This window comes from Quercus lobata, chromosome 9 (genome assembly GCF_001633185.2).
Source record: "Quercus lobata isolate SW786 chromosome 9, ValleyOak3.0 Primary Assembly, whole genome shotgun sequence".
Taxonomy (NCBI): Eukaryota; Viridiplantae; Streptophyta; class Magnoliopsida; order Fagales; family Fagaceae; genus Quercus; species Quercus lobata.
Genome location: NC_044912.1, coordinates 2,385,403 through 2,404,194, shown reverse-complemented (window position 1 = coordinate 2,404,194; position 18,792 = coordinate 2,385,403). Strand labels below are relative to the sequence as shown.

At 33.6% G+C, this 18,792-nt stretch overlaps 3 protein-coding genes and 2 long non-coding RNA genes across 5 annotated transcripts; 3 read left to right on the top strand and 2 right to left on the bottom strand.

The window, feature by feature from the left end:
• Window positions 1–271: 271 nt before the first annotated feature.
• On the top strand, window positions 272–5,658 carry LOC115960039 (TMV resistance protein N-like). The gene is made up of 3 exons (XM_031078735.1): window positions 272–769; window positions 3,424–4,516; window positions 5,368–5,658. Exons 2-3 carry the CDS (start codon window positions 3,461–3,463, stop codon window positions 5,656–5,658), a joined length of 1,347 nt encoding a protein of 448 aa, XP_030934595.1. The 5' UTR covers window positions 272–769; window positions 3,424–3,460.
• A 709-nt stretch (window positions 5,659–6,367) lies between these two features.
• LOC115960038 lies at window positions 6,368–7,418 on the bottom strand. Its single transcript, XM_031078734.1, has 2 exons — window positions 7,029–7,418; window positions 6,368–6,946 (listed from the first exon to the last, which is right to left on the bottom strand). The coding sequence occupies exons 1-2, from the start codon at window positions 7,371–7,373 to the stop codon at window positions 6,368–6,370; spliced, it is 924 nt and encodes a 307-aa protein (XP_030934594.1). The 5' UTR covers window positions 7,374–7,418.
• Window positions 7,419–7,503: 85 nt separating this feature from the next.
• On the bottom strand, window positions 7,504–10,235 carry LOC115960882 (putative nuclease HARBI1). Its single transcript, XM_031079883.1, has 4 exons — window positions 10,017–10,235; window positions 8,393–8,650; window positions 8,074–8,299; window positions 7,504–8,004 (listed from the first exon to the last, which is right to left on the bottom strand). The coding sequence occupies exons 2-4, from the start codon at window positions 8,582–8,584 to the stop codon at window positions 7,550–7,552; spliced, it is 873 nt and encodes a 290-aa protein (XP_030935743.1). The 5' UTR covers window positions 8,585–8,650; window positions 10,017–10,235; the 3' UTR covers window positions 7,504–7,549.
• A 2,255-nt stretch (window positions 10,236–12,490) lies between these two features.
• Window positions 12,491–16,463, top strand: LOC115960883. Its single transcript, XR_004085250.1, has 3 exons — window positions 12,491–13,673; window positions 15,209–15,787; window positions 16,152–16,463. It is a non-coding gene; the product is annotated as an uncharacterized LOC115960883 (long non-coding RNA).
• A 1,139-nt stretch (window positions 16,464–17,602) lies between these two features.
• Window positions 17,603–18,482, top strand: LOC115960623. The gene is made up of 2 exons (XR_004085212.1): window positions 17,603–18,169; window positions 18,270–18,482. It is a non-coding gene; the product is annotated as an uncharacterized LOC115960623 (long non-coding RNA).
• The last annotated feature ends 310 nt before the right edge of the window (window positions 18,483–18,792 follow it).

Here is an 18,792-nt window from a genome sequence, read left to right as displayed (position 1 = left end):
GGGAAAAGAAAAAGCAAAAACAGAAACAAAAAGCAAAACCAGAGTGTTTTGAGGAGGTTTTGGAGCCCATCGCTGCTGTAATTCCTTCTGATCACAAATGGGAAAGTTCTCACTTTATTAAGTTTTAATAATCATCTCTTTCTATTATTATCCTTTCACTCCCTGCTTGAAGTTAAAATCCCACATCATATCGTTTTCTTCTTCCCTAAAGTAATTATTTTTGTCTTTATTTTTAATGGGTTGTACTTCTTTTATCTAAATTTCCAACAGCTTCAATGAAGTGTAAAAGAGAGTCATTGCCATCTTCATCTTCAACGCATCAGTGGAAATACGAAGTATTTCGTAGTTTTAAGGGTGAGGATACCCGTTATAATTTTACCGGCCATTTATATGCTGCTTTGAAACAGAAAGGCATTATTACTTTTAGAGATGAAGAAGGGCTCGAGAGAGGAAAAACTATTTCTGAGCTCTTCAAAGTAATAGAAGAATCACAATTTGTTATCATCATTCTCTCAAAAAACTATGCATCTTTTAAGTGATGCTTGGATGAGCTTACCAAGATTATCAAATGTAGGGAAGAAACAGGACTGATAGTTTTACCAATTTTTTATGATGTGGACCCAACTGATGTACGAAAACAAACAGGAACTTTTGAACGAGCCTTTATTGATCACCAAAAATGCTTTGAGGATAACATAGAAAAAGTGCAAACATGGAGAGCTGTTTTAAGAGAAGTGGCTGATATCTCTAGTTGGCATCTACAAAATAGGTAATTTCTATGAATTTCAAATGATAAGGGCCCGTTTGGATCGAGCATCATCTATAACTCATAACTCAAATCTCATAACTCAAACTCGATTCTCATAACTCATTTCTCTAGCTTTATTTTTTCACTCACTCAAACTAAAACTTGTTTGGTTTCATATCTTAGTCTCTATAACTCAAAAATTTGCATAAGTGTTGGGACCCATTTATTGTGCTAGGTCAGAACGGGTAGTTGCATACCCGCGTGCTCCTTCAACCTCCAGCCTCCTCGTCAAAGAACCAACCATCAAAGAAACCCCAAAAAAGCTACAAATCTGGAACCCACAAAGCTACACCCCTTAAGCTTCTTTCGTATACCATGAAGCATATAACTAGCTATGAAAATATATCATAATATGCATAAATAGAACTACATCATGATATTCTAGTTAAGATTCTGTTAAATTTTTGGGAATAGTAGAAGTGGTTGTGAATATGCTGATATATATATATTTATATATATATATATAGTTAATGTGTGTCTTAAGTCATCTCTTTTTGGAAATATTTTTTTGAAAATTAAAAAAACTGTCAATATTTTTTCAAATTTTTAGAAATTTTTTTTCAAAATTGGTTAATTATTGTGTGCCCTTAAGATATATATATATATATATATATATATCACTTGTTTTAAAGAATATATTTCAATATTTGGGCTTAGGGAAGCTGTGTGAAAAGATCGAAACGGAATTACTTGATTAAAGAATATATATATATATATATATATATCAGTTGTTGTGAGTTATAAATCAGCTGACATTAAGGAAATCAACTAATTATACCACCATGAAGAGATAATCCATTATTGAGTGACGTGACAACTCAACTTGATTAGATGGCCTATGGCTGGATCTTTTTTCTTTTTTTGCATTTTTTATTGTTTGATAAAGCATAAAATGTAATTTCATCGAAATTGTATTCAGTAATAAACGGAAACAAGCCCAACGAAAAATAAAAAGGTTTTCCAAAACCTTGTATACTTAACAAATCATTACAAATAAATTTAATCTCTTTGGTAAAACATTACAAATAAACTTTGCAAAGTTAAAAACTCTACAAAGATAATTCCTCTCTCACCATGGTTGGACTATTGACCGCCATTAATTGGGATTTTTTTTTTCCTCGATCTGAAAGACCGCCATTGATTGGTTGTTGACCGGTATTGACTAACTGTTGATTTTTCCCAAATGCCTTCTTCTTCCTTTTTTTATTTTTTTTTTATTTTTATTTTTTATAATTAAACCAGTGACTTTGGAATTAATTTTTCGAATAAATTCAGACTATAGGGTTGATATTCACATTTGAGGCTCCCAAATGGCCCAAAAATTACAAAATGTTTTACAATTTGGAATATATTTTTGCCAGTGAATATTTTTATTCATATAATTATTTGGAATTAAAAAGAAAAATTATATATATTTGGTGTAAGACAAACAATAGAAAATATTTTTGAGCTCATTTTAAATATTGCAACCAAATATATGACAAAGAGTCCATTTTCTAATAGATATATATATATATATATATATATTTTTTTTTTATCAAAATACTCAAAACAAATGGAGCATTCATTTCATAGGAAAACTTTTATAAATTCTTCAAGATTTGGTCCCTTAAGAATTGAAGTTAATCTTTACTGCGCATGCTTGGCGTGATGGTCATTCCATAAGTATAAGTACTTGTAGGGTGTGGAGGGTAAGGGCCCGAGTTTAAGTTTTCAGGAAGAAACTTCACATACATATATATTTAGATTAAGTTAGACAGAGTATAATTTCTATCTTTTATATATATATATATATATATATATATATAAATTGAAGTCAATCAAAGTGAAATTTTGCAGAATTATAACACTTTTATAACTCAACATGATGCAGCCATCCAAAATTAACTTTTATTCAGGATGGGCATGCCAATTATTTTCATAAAGATTTAATTTTAGCTCATTCATTATCTAGGTTTTTTTTTTTTTTATAAAACAAATTCTCAAACCAATTTATCCATTTTATTCCCATTCCCAAACCAATTGTTTGCCAAATTTAATTTGAAAAAGTATAGCTTTGAGGAGTTTATCACTGATACTACGGTGGTTTTGAATGATATTGTCTCTTCAAAGAGGAACATCACATACCTTTGGGCCTTGACTAAAGAAGTAAAAGCTCTGGTTTGTGTTGGCTCACAAAGGTATAAATCATTAAATTTAATTATTTATTAATAAACCAATACCTCTTCTTCACTCATTTACCTGGTATACAAAGCATTTTCAATTGTGTACTTTGGAAAATTTGAGTATTGCTATTGTTATTAATATTTTGTACTCAAGCAACCTCAAAGGGTCTTAAACATTTATATTTAGCATATTCAACTTAAAATATTCCAATGAGGTTTCTCTTAGCAATCAAGCATGAAATGAGATACTTTTTAATTTTTTGTATCTCTAGCCGAAATAGATTTTGGATTTAGTGGATCTAATATCATTGCTAACCTAAGAAAATGATCAAAACTAATTCATGAAAAGATCACTCCCAAGGAATATCCTTGCCAAATAATTTTCTTTCTCCCCTGAAGTTTTATAATTGGTTTGGACCATCACGTAATTATTTTCTATCTTCTTCACAGGCATGAGTCTGAATTTATCCAACACATTGTGAAAGAGATGATGAAGAAATTGAGTTCTAAATTCTCAGGCATTACCACAAACTTGATAGGAATAGAATCTACGATGGCAAAATTTATCCCTTCATATTTAGGTTTTGAGAATAATGTTCGCATGATAGGGATTTATGGTATGGGGGGTTTGGGAAAAACAACTCTTGCTAGAATTGTTTATGATGAATTTCGTAGTCATTTTGATGGTTTTAGTTTTATTGCTAATGTTAGGGAAGATTCAAAAAAACATGGTTTGCCTATATTACAACAGCAGCTTCTTGAAGACACTTTGGTTGATGGAAATATATGTATAAGGAATGTCTATGATGGAGTTGAGATGATTAAGAAAAGGTTGCGTTACAAAAAAGTTTTACTTGTTATAGATGATGTTGACCATTTGGATCAATTAAAATATTTGGTTGGAGACCATGGTTGGTTTGGATTGGGGAGTTGGATCATTATAACAACTAGAGATGAACATGTGTTAATCCAACTTGGAGTGCTTAAAAGATATAATCTTAATGGATTAAATAATGATGATGCTTTGAAACTTTTTTGTTTGAAAGCCTTCAAAAAGGAGCAACCCAAAAAAGATTATATTCAACTCTCCCAACAAGTTGTGAAATATGCTAATGGCCTTCCATTAGCTCTTGTTACTTTGGGTTCCTTTTTGGTTGGAAGAACAATAGATGAATGGCAAAGTGCATTGCATAGTTTTAAGAAAAATAAAGGAGAAATATTTAATATACTTAAAATAAGTTACGATGGACTAGAGGAAATGTGGAAGGAGATATTCTTAGATATTGCATGTTTCTTTAGAGGGCATGATAAAGATAAAGTAATAGAAATATTAGAGAATTGTGGTTTTGATGCAAGAATTGGTGTAAGTGTCCTTGTGGAAAGATCTCTCCTAACGGTGGATGACAAGGAATGTTTTGGGATGCATGATCTACCATCAGAAATGGGTCAAAAAATTATTCGTTTTGAATCAGGTGGAAAACTTGGAAAGCAAAGTCGGTTGTGGCTTGTTGAGGACTTGCTTCATGTATTGGAGAATGATATGGTAAGAAAAATGACAAAGCAATAATTTTATTTCAATGAATAATATTGAGTTGGTATAGTAAAATAATTTTGTTCAATAAGTATTTATGTAAAGAAATCAAGAATAAAACATTCATTTACCAATTACCATGCTAATATATTGTCAATGATGATCTCTTATATTTTGAAAACATATATTATCTCTTTGAATTTGAATTTATTTTTCTTGATGTAATGAACTAATTATTCATCTCTTGGTTACTACCTAGAACAAAAAGGTTATCTCAGCATTTTTTTTTTAATATAAAAAAAAAATCATTCTATAGGCTTTATTTTCTTTTTCCGTCAGTTTAAAAGTAATTTTGTGATTTCCTTCCCCCCCCCCCCCCCCCCCCTCTTTGGTCTTGAATTTCTAAAAGGTAGAAGTGCACCTTTCAAGTTTTAATGTATGAATTTTAAACAGATTAATAAGAAAAAAAAACTTAAAAAAAAGATGTAATACAATCTATTAATAGGCCTTTATATGTAGTGCATTTTACTATCAACATATTATGTTCTACTACGATCTATTAGTTACTAATGGGACTCTTTAGAATCCGTTTGGGTATTGACCGGTATCCGAAATATATCGTACCGGTAGCCAAACCGATATGGCCTCCGGTACGGTATTGACATCCTTAGGTTGGACCCACCATACGGGAGGAGGAATAAAATAAATATATATTTTAGAGAGTTTTATATGTGAAAACTTAGGGAGTAGATATTTTTTATTATCTCCTTTACAACTTTAAAAAGGGTATAAAACTTAAATAATTCTATTATTCTTATCATTTGATTAGGCAAATCACCAAGCCTCTGCTTTTGAAATCTTAGGCAACAGAAGCAATTCAAGCCGTAGTTGTCAAAGGCCGGAAAGAGGATTTCAACCTTGAAGATTTTTCTGAAGGGTTTTCAAAGATGTCTAATCTTAGATTGCTAATAATTAATGGAATGTATTCTCCTAATGACCAAAGACATCTTACTCTTCCTAATAGCCTAAGATATCTTCGGTGGAAGGACTGTCCTTTCAAATGTTTGGCATCCAGTCACAAACAACGAATGGCGTTTGTTCACCTTGAGTTGCGGAGCAGCAAACTTGAATATCTTTGGGAAGGAGCAATGTAAATTTTGTTTCTTTAAATTGCGTTTCTATTTTTTTTTTTTTCTCTTTCTTTTCTTTTTTTTAATTGTAGCTACAAATACAAATTCACTCCCGATGTATTTGAGCTTCCTCCATTCATTTATAAAGCTGTTTTATTAAATTAATTTCTACATTTTATGAAAACTCTTTTATTTTTTATTTTTTTGGTAACAGCGTTCAGTCAACTTAGGGTCCGTTTGGGAGTTTATAAAGGAATGGAATGGAATGATCATTAAAGGAATGGAATGGAATAGAATGGAATGGAATGGATTTAGTAGGGAAAGGAATGGAATGGAATGGAATGGAATGAAATTTAAAAATCTTGTTTGGATGTTATAAAATAAATGAATGGAAAAGAATGGAAAGGAATGGAAAGTAAGTAACACCGTTTGGAAGTAACATTAGAAGGAATGGAATAGAATCATTTTATAATAACATTACTATTATACCCCTCATTTTCAAGAACATAAAAAATAATCAATGAAAACTTATAATTGCTAAAAAACAAGTTATGTATATTTCTATGTGTAAAGCAATTCACGCATCACATATTTATTCTCAACAAAATAAATATTGTCTAACAATGCAAACAAATATCTTTTAAAAAAAAAATTCCGGTAATGAGTCTTGCCAAAACAAAACAAAATAACATTATCTATTCCAAAACTAAGGTTCGCCAAAAAATCCCACATTTTAATAATTTTTAGGCCTAGACATTAGTGTCAGTAAGACACATTTGCGCTCATGATCTGGGCAACCAAAGAACATCTTCTTATATGTTGGATTTTCCATCAAAAATATGTAAGCCTCAGTCTTTGATATTGGATCTAAGTCCAGTACGCCCAAAGCTGTGTGAACTTCTGCTCCATATGACTTTGAAAAACACTTTGCCATAACCTCAGTCGCCCTATCAATTACTTTTGATACATTATCAAATGACTGAGAAATTACATTCCCGAGTTCATCATCTTCTGCCAGTCGTCTTTTCTTGCTTTTAGAAGACATTGCATCTTGTGATGATACTCGAGAACGTGCAACATTAATTTCTGGTGACCTCTGATCATCTTCCACTTCAAAGTTTTCCAAAGAAGCTTCATTTTGAGATATCAAATTATCAATCTCATCAATAGTGGTCGATGCAGCATACCTAGCACGTTTCTCCTTTGCAGTTTCAGCATGATCACCTTTTGCTCTATCTTTGGCCCAAAGTTGTGCCATTTTAGGGTAGTTGGGTATAGGTGTTGTCATCCACTTTTTGGCTGCAGGTTTAGACTGTTACAAACCAAGACAAATGGTTAAACAACAGATATAATTATGTAACACAAAATTAAACTCACAAAAAATGGTAATTTACCGCTATGAGTGGCTCCCAAACTTCTGGTTCAGCTGTCCACATATTTAAAGAATCATTCCATCCAAAACCACTCAATCCATCTTTAAATATGTCATAGCATTCATGAAAATTCTTCTTCAGTGTCTTTTGTCGATTTTTCACCTTATCCTTGTTAATCTCCATGTTAAATTTTTCAACCAATTCTTTCACTATATCATCATATGCCTTAGAGGTAAAAGTTCCATTAACTCTACCACCTATGATCACCTGATGTAAAAAAGCATCCACTAAAGCATCATCCATAACACTACTCCATTGTACTTCTTTGCTTGGATCTCCACCATTCTTCTTTGATATCTTACCCATGCTATAATTAATAGGACAAAAAACACATATAAAATATTGTGTAAATATTAATATTAATTATCAAAATATAGAGAGCAATATCAAAATGAAAAGAGAAATTTGCATAACATTTAGGTCTAAGTAATTGAAATATAACATAGTCTTAAACGACATGACAACAATAAACCCAAAAGCTATCACATTTGGACATAGTTTTGCCACATGGCTGATGCTATAGAATCTCTAATAATATCTCCTTGCCTAGCATCCTCATCATCTTCTCTTGGAGTAGGGGCCACACGTTCACGATGAGAATGCAAAACCTCTTCATTAACTTCAGCAATAAGACTTTCATCAGGATCGACACCCATTAAATAATTATGAAGTATGCAACATGCTAAAATGATTTCATTTTGAGTGTCAACACAATAATTAGGCTCTGTAGTACTTGCTATGATAGGAAATTTCTTTTTAAGTACACCAAATGCTCTTTCAATAGCAGTGCGTAATGACGCATGTCGCAAATTAAACAATTCTTTAGCATTTTCAGGGGGACGAACAGAGTACTCTTTTAAATGATAACGCACTCCCCTATAAGGTGCAATCAGACGACTTCTATTCATGTATCCCGCATCAACAAGATAATATTTACCTTAATTATATACTACAAATTTTTTAATTATAAAGAATACACCCTAATACGTATTTGAATTAAATTTACCTTGTGGGATTTTCAAATTATCGTTTCTAGTTAAAGCACTCTTTATTATTCTTGAATCTGACGCAGTTCCTTCCCAACCTGGTAACACGTATGTGAATTTTAAATCAAATGAGCATGCTGCCAAGACATTTTGTGTTGTGTAACCCTTCCTACCCCGATATCTTGGTGCATCCTCATTAGACACTTTGACACGAACATGTGTTCCATCAAGTGCCCCAATACAATCCTGAGATTTAACATTATCTCTCAAAACATTTACCTTAAAATATATTTGTATTAAACTACTATCAAATATAAATTATATGCATGATATATTTACCTTAAAATATGGGTTGAACCTACTACTTTGTAGTATTTCAAGTGGCACTTGGGTTCCATCAGGTTGTTGAAGGAATTGATCCTCTAACATAATTATTGATCTTAGCACGTTATGGAAATGGCGACTAATGGTCTCACTGGAACGACAAAAAAAGAAGGACATTGTACGAGTTGTCTGATTATGTGCTAACATGTGAAGAAACTTGCCAACTTGCTCTTCAACCGTGGCACGCTGTGTGTCTTGAAGATCACCATCTCTCTGCAAAATGTCACACAAACCTTGAAAAGCTTGTGAACCCATGCGTATTACATCATAGCATTTTTTACTATTCCTAAGTCGAGACATTAGTTCATCACGAACTTTTTGTCTTTCTATGGTTGATTGTGTAGGGATGTGGGGAACACGTTTTCTTTTTAGTCGTTGCCTTTGATGGATAATGTAGCACAAATAACGGCATGCAGCATGAACCAATGCTAGTTTCCGCATAAAGTCTGAAAAAATTATGGTCTTAAGTACCTCATCATTCAAATCCATCTAAGTAAAAAAATAGCTATGTTATTAGTCCAACTTAGAAAATTATGGGCACATTGTAAGCAGATATACACACATGCATAAATACATTTACATCTTTATTATTTAGTATTGTATCTCAACATTGATAAATAAATATATAAAATATAACATAAATATGATAATTCTTTAATTTCTTTCTCATATAATATAAATTGGTCCTAATGCCTAGCATTTTAGCAAGTCAATTGTAAGGGAATAATAGTAAAATAACCATGGCAATGATATTCTCACCTACCTACTATTATATTAATTAAAATACTTTATGATACTATACGGCACTGTGTTGATATTCTCACCTACTATTATATTAATTAAAATACTTTACATTTTACTTTTTTCTCATTTAAATTTTTTTTTTATTCTTGTTTTTTTCTTAACCGCACACTTGTCTGTTGTCTAACCTTGAACACTAGCTTTTGTAGAAATTTCCTATTAACAATACACGTGTGAAGCCTTGGAGACATAGTAGCATTGGATAGTTAAAACTGGAAGTTCAACACACCACTTGCTTCATAAATAACAGAGGAAGCAGAGATCGTGAGGAAGCAGAGATCATAAATAACAGAGGAAGCAGAGCGGAAACAGAGTAAAAAGAAAATTGGGCGAGTCCTCCGGCAGTTCTCACTTTCAAATTTACAGTAGTTTTACAGCAGTTTTTTTAGCAGTTCTCACTTTCAAATTTCTAAATACAAGTTCGAATCTTAGCTATACAGGTAACTCTAACAGCAATTTTTGTTTCTTTTCACTTTCAAGATTTTTAGGTGTATAAAATGCTAGTTTGTTTTGGTTTTTAGGTGTACAAAAGCACTATATGTGTATATATATATATATATATATTTTTTTTTTTTGGTTAAAAGGGATATATATTATAAAACAACTAACTATTTACAAACCATTCATATCCGAATACAATACAGGGAGACAGAGGGAGGCTGATCAAACAAAAACACTATATATCACTCTCATAGCAAACAGTTCATAAAAATTAAAAAAAAAAAAAAAAAAAAAGCCTAGCAAACAACCGTAAAGAAAAAGAAAAAGATACACATACTTGGTTTGAGCAATAACCGAAAATTGTAGCAGACAAAAGAAAAAGCAAGACCAACGGCAGCAGCTTCACTCTACAGAGAACAGAGAACGGACAATAGAATGATAGCTATATTTTTTTACGGCTGAATGAGAAAAAAAGGGTTGATATTGAAGGGGTATTTTAGGGATTTTAACAAAAATTTCATTAAACCTAAATCCATTCCCTCTCATTCCTCCCAATTTTGAGGGGAACAAAAATTTGAGGTTTTGAGGGAAAAGGGAGGAATGAGCATTCCATCCTAACCATTCCATTCCCTTCCACTAAACTCCCAAACAAGGGAATGGACATTCCATTCCCTCTATTAAAACTCCCAAACAAGAGGAGGGAATAATATTCTAAAAATATTCTTTTTATTCCATTCCATTCCATTCCCTTCCCTCCTCCCAAACGGAGCCTTAAAGTTCATTGATCTTAGTCGCGCCAAAAACCTCATTAGGACACCTGACTTTTCAGGTGTTCCGATACTTGAGGTACTAAAACTTTCTTGGTGCTCTCAATTGGTTGAGATCCACCCATCTATTGGACAACTCAGCCAGGGGCGACCCTAAACATTTTGGGGCCTAAAATGAGAACTAAAAATGAGGCATTTTTTATACTTATATATTAATTAAATTAATGTTTATTTAATATTTTTATATTATATTTTTCATCATTATTTTCATTTTCTTCTAAATTATTTTGAAGTTCATTATCAAGATTTGTTGTATTGCAAAATTGAATATCATTTTCTTCTAAATTATTTTGGTGAATTTCTTGCTCATTTGTGATATTTTCATCTAAATTTTGTGTTATATTTTATTTATTACCAATAACAAATTTATCCATTGATCCTTTTTTAGACTCAATTAATTTTTCTTCTTTTTTTCTTTTTTGAAGTTTTTCATATCCAAATGCATATTTTTTAGTAGACATTTCTAATTAAACAATATATTTATAAATACTAAAATAAAAAAAATAACTTTCAAGTATAGAGCAAATAAGAAATAAAACCTGATTTATATAAAAAATATTGTTGTAGTTTCACTGAACAATAACAAGTTTTTAGCAATCTCAAAATGCATAAATTAAAAAAAAAAAAAAAATTAAGCACAAACATAACAAAAATTTAAGCAAAACCATAACACTGACACAAGACTTATTAATAAGAAAAAAAAAAAAAAAAACAAAACAAAACAAACCCTATCTATAACCAAAAAAAAAAACTTGAAGGCCCAAACTTAACGCCCAGTCCAGGGAGGGTCCAGGCAGCCACCGATAAGTGATAAACAAAGTTACAAAACCAGCCAGGGAGGGCCCAAATAAACAAAGTTATCTTAAGTTCTTAACAAATAAAATGGAGTGCCCTGGGCCCAAATATTTATAATTTTATACCTGATTCCTGAACCTCAGAACCTGACACGGTGAGGTGGGCAGTTGAGACTTGAGAGAGGCGGAGAGCAGAGAATCAGAGAGAGGCTGAGGCGGTCCAGCTGGAGACTGAACAGTGGAGACTGGAGACTAGAGAGAGGCGGAGAGCACAGACTAGAGAGAAAGGTAAAATTTTTAGGGTTATGAGTGGATTTATTTGTTTTGATTTGTGATTGTTTTGTGGTTAATCTCTTAGACCGGATTTGTAGTTTATCTGTTTTTTTTTTGGTCAATGATTTTGTTTAGAACCAATGTTTAATAGGATTTACCAAAATTTTTGTTTTTTTGGTTAAAAGGATGTGCCAGATTATTTTTGTAATTCATTTGAAACTAAATCCTCTACTACCCGGTTGGTTCTTTTCTAAAATTTTGGGGCCCCCTTCCACTTGGGGGCCTTAGGCAATTGCCTAACTCGCCTAAGGGAAGGGCCGGCCCTGAACTCAGCAGGCTTAGGTATTTAGATCTGGAATACTGCAATAATCTTACCGATCTTCCCTGCATGTTGTAATGCAGTCCCTTACGGTTCTTGATCTTTCTCGTTGCTTTAAAATCAGTTCGTTTCCGAAATTTACGGGAATTATGAAAAGCCTATCGAGACTCAATTTGGCCTGGACTGCTATTAAGAAAGTAGAACCCTCATCAATCAAGTGTTTGCCTGCCCTTACTTTCTTAGATCTAAGATACTGCACAAATCTCGAATGTCTTCCAAGCAACATGGATAATATGAGGTTTCTTGAAACACTCGATCTTTCCCAATGCTTAAAACTAAAATCGTTGCCAAGGCTTCCATCAACTGTAAGATTTATGGGTGCTAAAGGTTGTTCTTCCCTAAAATGGTCACCAGAACGGGTCAAATTGAGTATCTGGTCACAACCTTTCTCCCAATGGCTTCCGTATGATGAGAGCGGCAGTGAAGTGGGATTTACAATATTGTTCCATTTCCTAAAGGTAATCTCTTCTCGCTCTCCCTCTCTTGAATAGTTAAATAATAACAGTTAACAATAGTTGTGTTTTGGTTTAGGTACAGGGACTCCTTTGTCGTAAAGCCGTTTTGGATGGATCTATTATTCCGTCATGTTTAGCTGAAATAGAGGGGAATTCAATAAGCATAGAGCTGCCTTCAAATTGGTATAACGATAAATGGATAGGATTTGCTCTCTGGGCATCACTACCTATAGTTGGGTATCATGTGATGGCCCTTGGTGATATGCCTCAGAATCACTGTGCCTCTGAAAATATCCGGATATATGTTGATGTCAATAATGAACTTGACGTCAATATTTGCCTATTGTATTTGTCTCGTGATGATTGGTTTGCTAAAGTTGGGAATGGTGAATGCAGTAAGATTAAGGTTATATTTAAGACCGATAAATCAACCATAGGTATAAAGGGGAAATGTGGGGTCAGTTTGATATACAAGCAAGATGTGGATGAGTTCAACGAAACAAATGCACAATGTTTGATCAAGAGCTTTGGGGAAGTATCCATCTATAAATTAATTGGTAAAAGTCCATCCTATTCTATAAACATTCTTCCCATTAATGGCCAATCCTATTCTATCTTATTTTCTTTCTGACTATACATCTGGTTTTGTCATTGGAAAGTAAGTCAAGTCATTTTTCTTTTTCTTCTATTGGCTCACCATGCGCAAGCATGTATATTCTTCCAAAATAGATAGTAATGAGTGAATTATTATAATAATTATCATCATACTAACTTAGGTTTTCACATATATGCAGCCAGTGATGATGATGTACATATAGTCGATGATGATGATGATGATGTACATATAGTCCGTGATGATGTGCTTATAGTTGGTGATGATGATTTTGATGATGATGATATATAGAGTTGGTGATGATAATGATTGACAAAGATGACACCTAAGTGCTGTTTGTACTTTGACTATCTTTTTTTCATTGGATGAATTTCAATCAAGGCTTAGGCAATTAGATGTGTACATGCATTTCAATCAGCCTAACCATGTTTTAATCAATTTGTATTTGGTTCATTTACAATGATTTGGAAACTTGTTCAAGTGGCATATCTGTGCATCTTGTTTCAAAATGAAAATGGAGTGGAAGATCTACTTTTACAGGGGATCTAGGTATAGACAGATACTGAGGTATAAGGTTTTACTAACAATATTTCTTGTTGGATGAATTTCAAGTGAGTTTGGTGCTATTGGATTGCATACAAGCATTACTTCAGGTAACCTTGTCACATTTCTCTCTTCTATGTGGATTTGAGTTAATGTCTATGAGACAGTGATTTGTGAATTTTGAAGCAAAACTTCAAGGTTATAAGTTTTTATCAATCTAGCTATGGTATGAAATAAGCATTAATTTTAGTATTTGGTGTTGAATATTTTCCTTGTAGTTCAAAAGTTGCAAGTTTCAAACAAGTTGACTTGTAAAGTAATATTGTTTTCAGATTATAATGGAACCCTATATATTCAAGAGGAAATGTCTGTTAGTAGTTATGCTTGCCTTTAAACTGTGTTATTTTCTACTATGCATCAAGGGTTGTTAGAGGGCGTGTTTGGCAACATTTAGGAGCCTAGTTTGCAGTCTAGTATGTACCTTTTTGGCATTCGCTGTACATTTGAGAGGGAAAGGCCTTTGGATCAGATTCTTGACAGGGTCTATTGAACAAGCATTTCTGTTTGCTCATGGAACAAATTTAATTAATAGGCAAAAACAGATTAATTGGCAATTTTTGAAGTCGTTCCTTTCTTTAAATTTGCTTCCCTAACCCATCATTTCCCTCTTATTGTGCAATTTATGTTCAATTTACTTAATGGGCACTCAAAATACAAGTGTGCTCTACATTCCATACTTTTCTTGTAGAATACATAATTTAGATCACCTGTGTAACCCCAATGCAGCATTCTTTCCAGAGTGCCTAATCTACTCCTCATTACTAGCCAACAATAGAATGCAAGTCTTGTAATAGCTTGAGAGAATCAGATGATTTTCCCCAGTTGATTTTTATTTTTATTTTCTTGTTTTTAGTTTTGCTGCTTCTACTTTCTTAAGTTTATTGTGAATGAAATTTCTTATCCATAAAAGAATTAAAACAGGAAAAAAAAACCCTGCAAAACAAAAGTGGAAGGGACTCTTACCACCTTTAGGTTCTTTACAATTAGACCAACCACTTCTTGATTGTGGCTTGCCCTTATTGGAATTGATTATTCAGAACAACCATATGTGCTGTCAAATTGGTGTCTTCAGCTTTCTTTACATTCCAATCGCTTTTGCATTTGTGCCAATGCCTTGCTTTTATCAGTGTAGATTGGAAGGCATACCTTTAGATTTACCAATTGCTAATGAAATATATGTATCCATAGTAAAGCTGCAAAATTTCTCAGCCCAATCCAGTATTGGGCTATCCAAACTTTGGTCATGTTGAAACTAGACTACCTTTGTCCTTGACTGAACCTCAGCTAGCCTGCTTAGTCTATGTTTTATGTTGGTTTGAGCTCATGCTTGTTCACAAGCCTAAGTAAACCTTATTAACATGCTAAAATCAACAACATAAAATCTGTTGATTTACTAATACAAATTGGCCATCTGAAAGCATAATTCTTTGACACTGATGTTTGTTTAATCCATTGTTGCTGTTATTATCATCATCACATCATAATTATAATTTTACCATAGATGTCTTCTGGTTTGAGAATCTGAAATGTCAGACTAAGATATATAATTCAGTCATCATGATAAGTGAATTTTTGTGGCTGCTAGGCAGTGTGTGGGATGACTGATGCATGAAGGGCTTTATACGGACAAGCTAATGGGGCAGAGCTATTCCTTCTGCATATGGGAGCTATTCTTTCGCTTCATCATCCCTTCTGCCAGAACGGTTTGGTAAACTCTTTTTTTGTTCTCGGTCAAGAAAATGGTAGACTTCATTTTTTGGCTAGACATATTAAGTCTCTTAAAATTTTGTTGCATGCCTATCATTATACTAGGCTTCTAATTTCTCACTGTATGCGGCTCAGAAATTACTTATTTGTGCTACTAGCCTACTACATGCCACATGCATTTGGAGCCACAGAAAAGTTTTCTCTAAACGTGTTTCCTTACACCTGAACTTATCTATGCACTTGGGCTTCAAATGATTTGAAAGGTGGAAACCCACAAGCAGCTAAAATGACTCTCAAGATTGTAATGGTTCTTGTAGTTGCAGAGATGGTTATCATAGGCATGATTCTCTTCTTTTGCCGCAATGTTTTGGGCTATGCCTTCAGCAGAGAGAAGGAAGTTTTGGATCATGATTTGTCTCTCTATAATCATGGATGGCTTACTAGCAGTACTTTCAGGGTAACTTTCTCACATTTCTCTCATGTAATGGGCTTTTACTTGGAGCAAAACTTTTGAATTTTTAACTTATTTATTCAAGGAATACCATCAACTGAGCATTCATTCATTATTCAGTTTAGAATATTTTCTTTAGAATTTAGAAGTTAACTAATAGTAAATAAAATATATAAAGAAATAAATAAAGGTATCAAACAAGTTTGCTCTTGAATAATTCTGTTTTTGGGTTATAAATTATAATAGTTGTTGCCTAATCATTCAGTATCTTTCTTCAAAACAGACCAGCATATCAAGACAATGTAGAAGTTGTAATCTTTCTTGATGCAATGCCATTGACCCTACAAATCTATTTTCTGCTTTGCATCAGGGATTGCTAGAGGAAGTGGCAGGTAGCATATAGGAGCCTATGTCAATTTTGGGGCATGTTATCTGGTTGGGGTTCGATTAATCATCATTTCGGCCTTTATTGTACACTGAAGAGGGAAAGGCCTGTAGAGTGGACTATTGACATTGTGCATTGTACAAGCATTTCTATTTCTACTTGCTCTTAAAACAAGTTTCACAAATTGGCAAAAAAAAATTCGTTATTGCCAAGAAAAAAAATCTCCCTCTCTTTATAACTGGTTTTTCTCACACCAAAAACTACAATTCATGTTCAACTTGATCATCTAATACGAAAATTTGGAATCTTATAATTTTTTTTTGGGAACAACTCGTGTCTAATCTATATGTTTTAAATTTGGTGATTAGTGAAACATTTTAGGCTAATCAGAATAAACCAATTTTGAAATCTTAGTTGGATTTATGTTGATGTTTCAAGCATCAAAAGCAAGAGAGAGGATATTTGATGGTAATTTTTAGTTGTGGGTTTGATGGTTTGATGGTTGGTAGGTCATGGCATGAGTTATGGGTTTGATGTTTTGCTCTTTTGTGGGTTTGCTTGCTCTGTATCAGAGAAGAGAGACGAAGAGGAAGAGAGAGAAAGAGATGAGGAAGAATGAAAAAATAATATTTAAATGAAGTAGCTAAAAAAATAAAATCATTGATGTTAGTGTTGGGTGTGTTATAAAATGAGATGTTAAAATAAATAAAGAAGCTTTTAAGTTGCTAAATAGCTACAATTTTTGCCTCCCCCGTTGTAAATACTCTTAAACAAGCAACTATCCAATAATATTACTGTATGGTGGCGATGTGTGGATACTGTGTGTGGTGGCTGTGATATGAGATCGAGGGAATTAGTATTATCTTTTAGTTAAGTATTAGTATTATTTTTTTTCATAAAAAAACTATCATTTTATTTTAAATTCTGGAAAAAAATTAAATAAAATTTTGTTTGTAAGGGCATTAAATGGAATGATGACATTCACAATTATTGCAAATGTAAGGAGTAAGGAGGAAATGTCCTTGTAGATGAAAATCTCTCGTACACGATAGGTACGCCCACCACCACCACATCTCTGATAGGTGGTTAGAGTAGTTTACTTGACTTGAAACAAGGGACAATTAAGGTGTGGACACAAACACACGGAGAAGTAAAGAACAGAGTCCATTCCTTTATTAAACTGGGTTTCGATTATTACAATCAATCATAGTTTTAAAAACCGGATCGGACCGGTAGGTCCGACCGGTTCAACCGAGAACCGGTCATTAATCCGGTCCGGTTATATTAAAAAAACCGAAAATAATGAAAAAACCGCGAAACAGTAAAAATCGGCCGGTTCAATCGGAAAACCGGAAACCGGCGCGGTTAAACCGGTTCCAGACTGGTTACTTTTTTTTTTTTGTCTTTTCCCAGCCTAAAACGACGTAGTTTTGTTGTTTTAGCGGCTGGAATCCTAATTCCTAACCCTAAAGCTCACTGCCCCACTCTCATTTTGCGTTTGTCATTTTCATTTTTCAAACTCAGACTCTCAAATCTCAACATCTCCGCCTCACCCAAGCTCACAGCCTCTCTTCCTCACCGCTCACAGCCTCTCTGCCTCGCCGCTCAGACCTCGCCCTCTCCGCCTCACTCTCTCGCCAGTCGCCGCTCGCCCTCTCCGCCTCACTGCCTCTGTACCTCGCCCTCTCCGCCTCACACTCTGCCTCACCTTCTCTGCCTCGCCCTCTCCGCCTCACTCTCTCTACCTCGCCTTCTCTGCCGCTCACACTCTCTGCCCTTTGACTCGCCCACCCCGCCTCACTCAAGCTCACACTCTCTAGTCTCTTCCTCTCTGCCTCGCCCTCTCCGCCTCAAACATTTTTCTTCCTCTCCGCCTCACTCAAGCTCACGGGTTTGAAGTATTGGGTTTTTTTTTTTCTTTTTGGGTTTTTTCCTTCTCATCCTTACGGGTTCTCGGTCTCGCCCTCTAAAGTGCTCTGCTCTCTGCTTCTCGGCTTCATCAGGTAAGGTAACATTCTTTTCTTTTGATTTTATTACTTGATTAATTGATTTTGATAATTTTCTTTTCTCGTCCTTACGGGTTCTCGGTCTCGCCCTCTAAAGTCCTACATTTTTTGTGGTTGGGGTTGGATGGTAACTTGGGTGGATTTGAAGCAAAGCAGGGAGAATGATAAGCCAAGTTACCATTTTGTATAAATTGTTGAGTTTGTTGAATAGAATATGAATGTGTATCTATTGAATAGAATAGAATATGAATGTGTATCTATTGAATAGAATAGAATATGAATGATAATCCAAGTCACCATTTTGTACAAATTGTTAACTGTTTTTCCCTGTAATTGCCTAATTAGAGGAGGATTTTTTGATGGGCTTTCAATGACTTGTTGATAAATGTTGTAAATCTGTAAATGTGTGGCAGTGAACTCTTTGTAATATGCTAGTCATGAGCCTAATTATGTTTTTAGTATATTAAAAAATTATTAATTATTTATATAATTTAAATAAATATTAATTAAATTATTTATGACGTCATCGGTTCGACCATCGGTCGGACCCCGGTCCGACCATAAAACCGGTAATTAGTTCATTTTTCGGTTCTTTCACCGTACCGGTTTTTAAAACCATG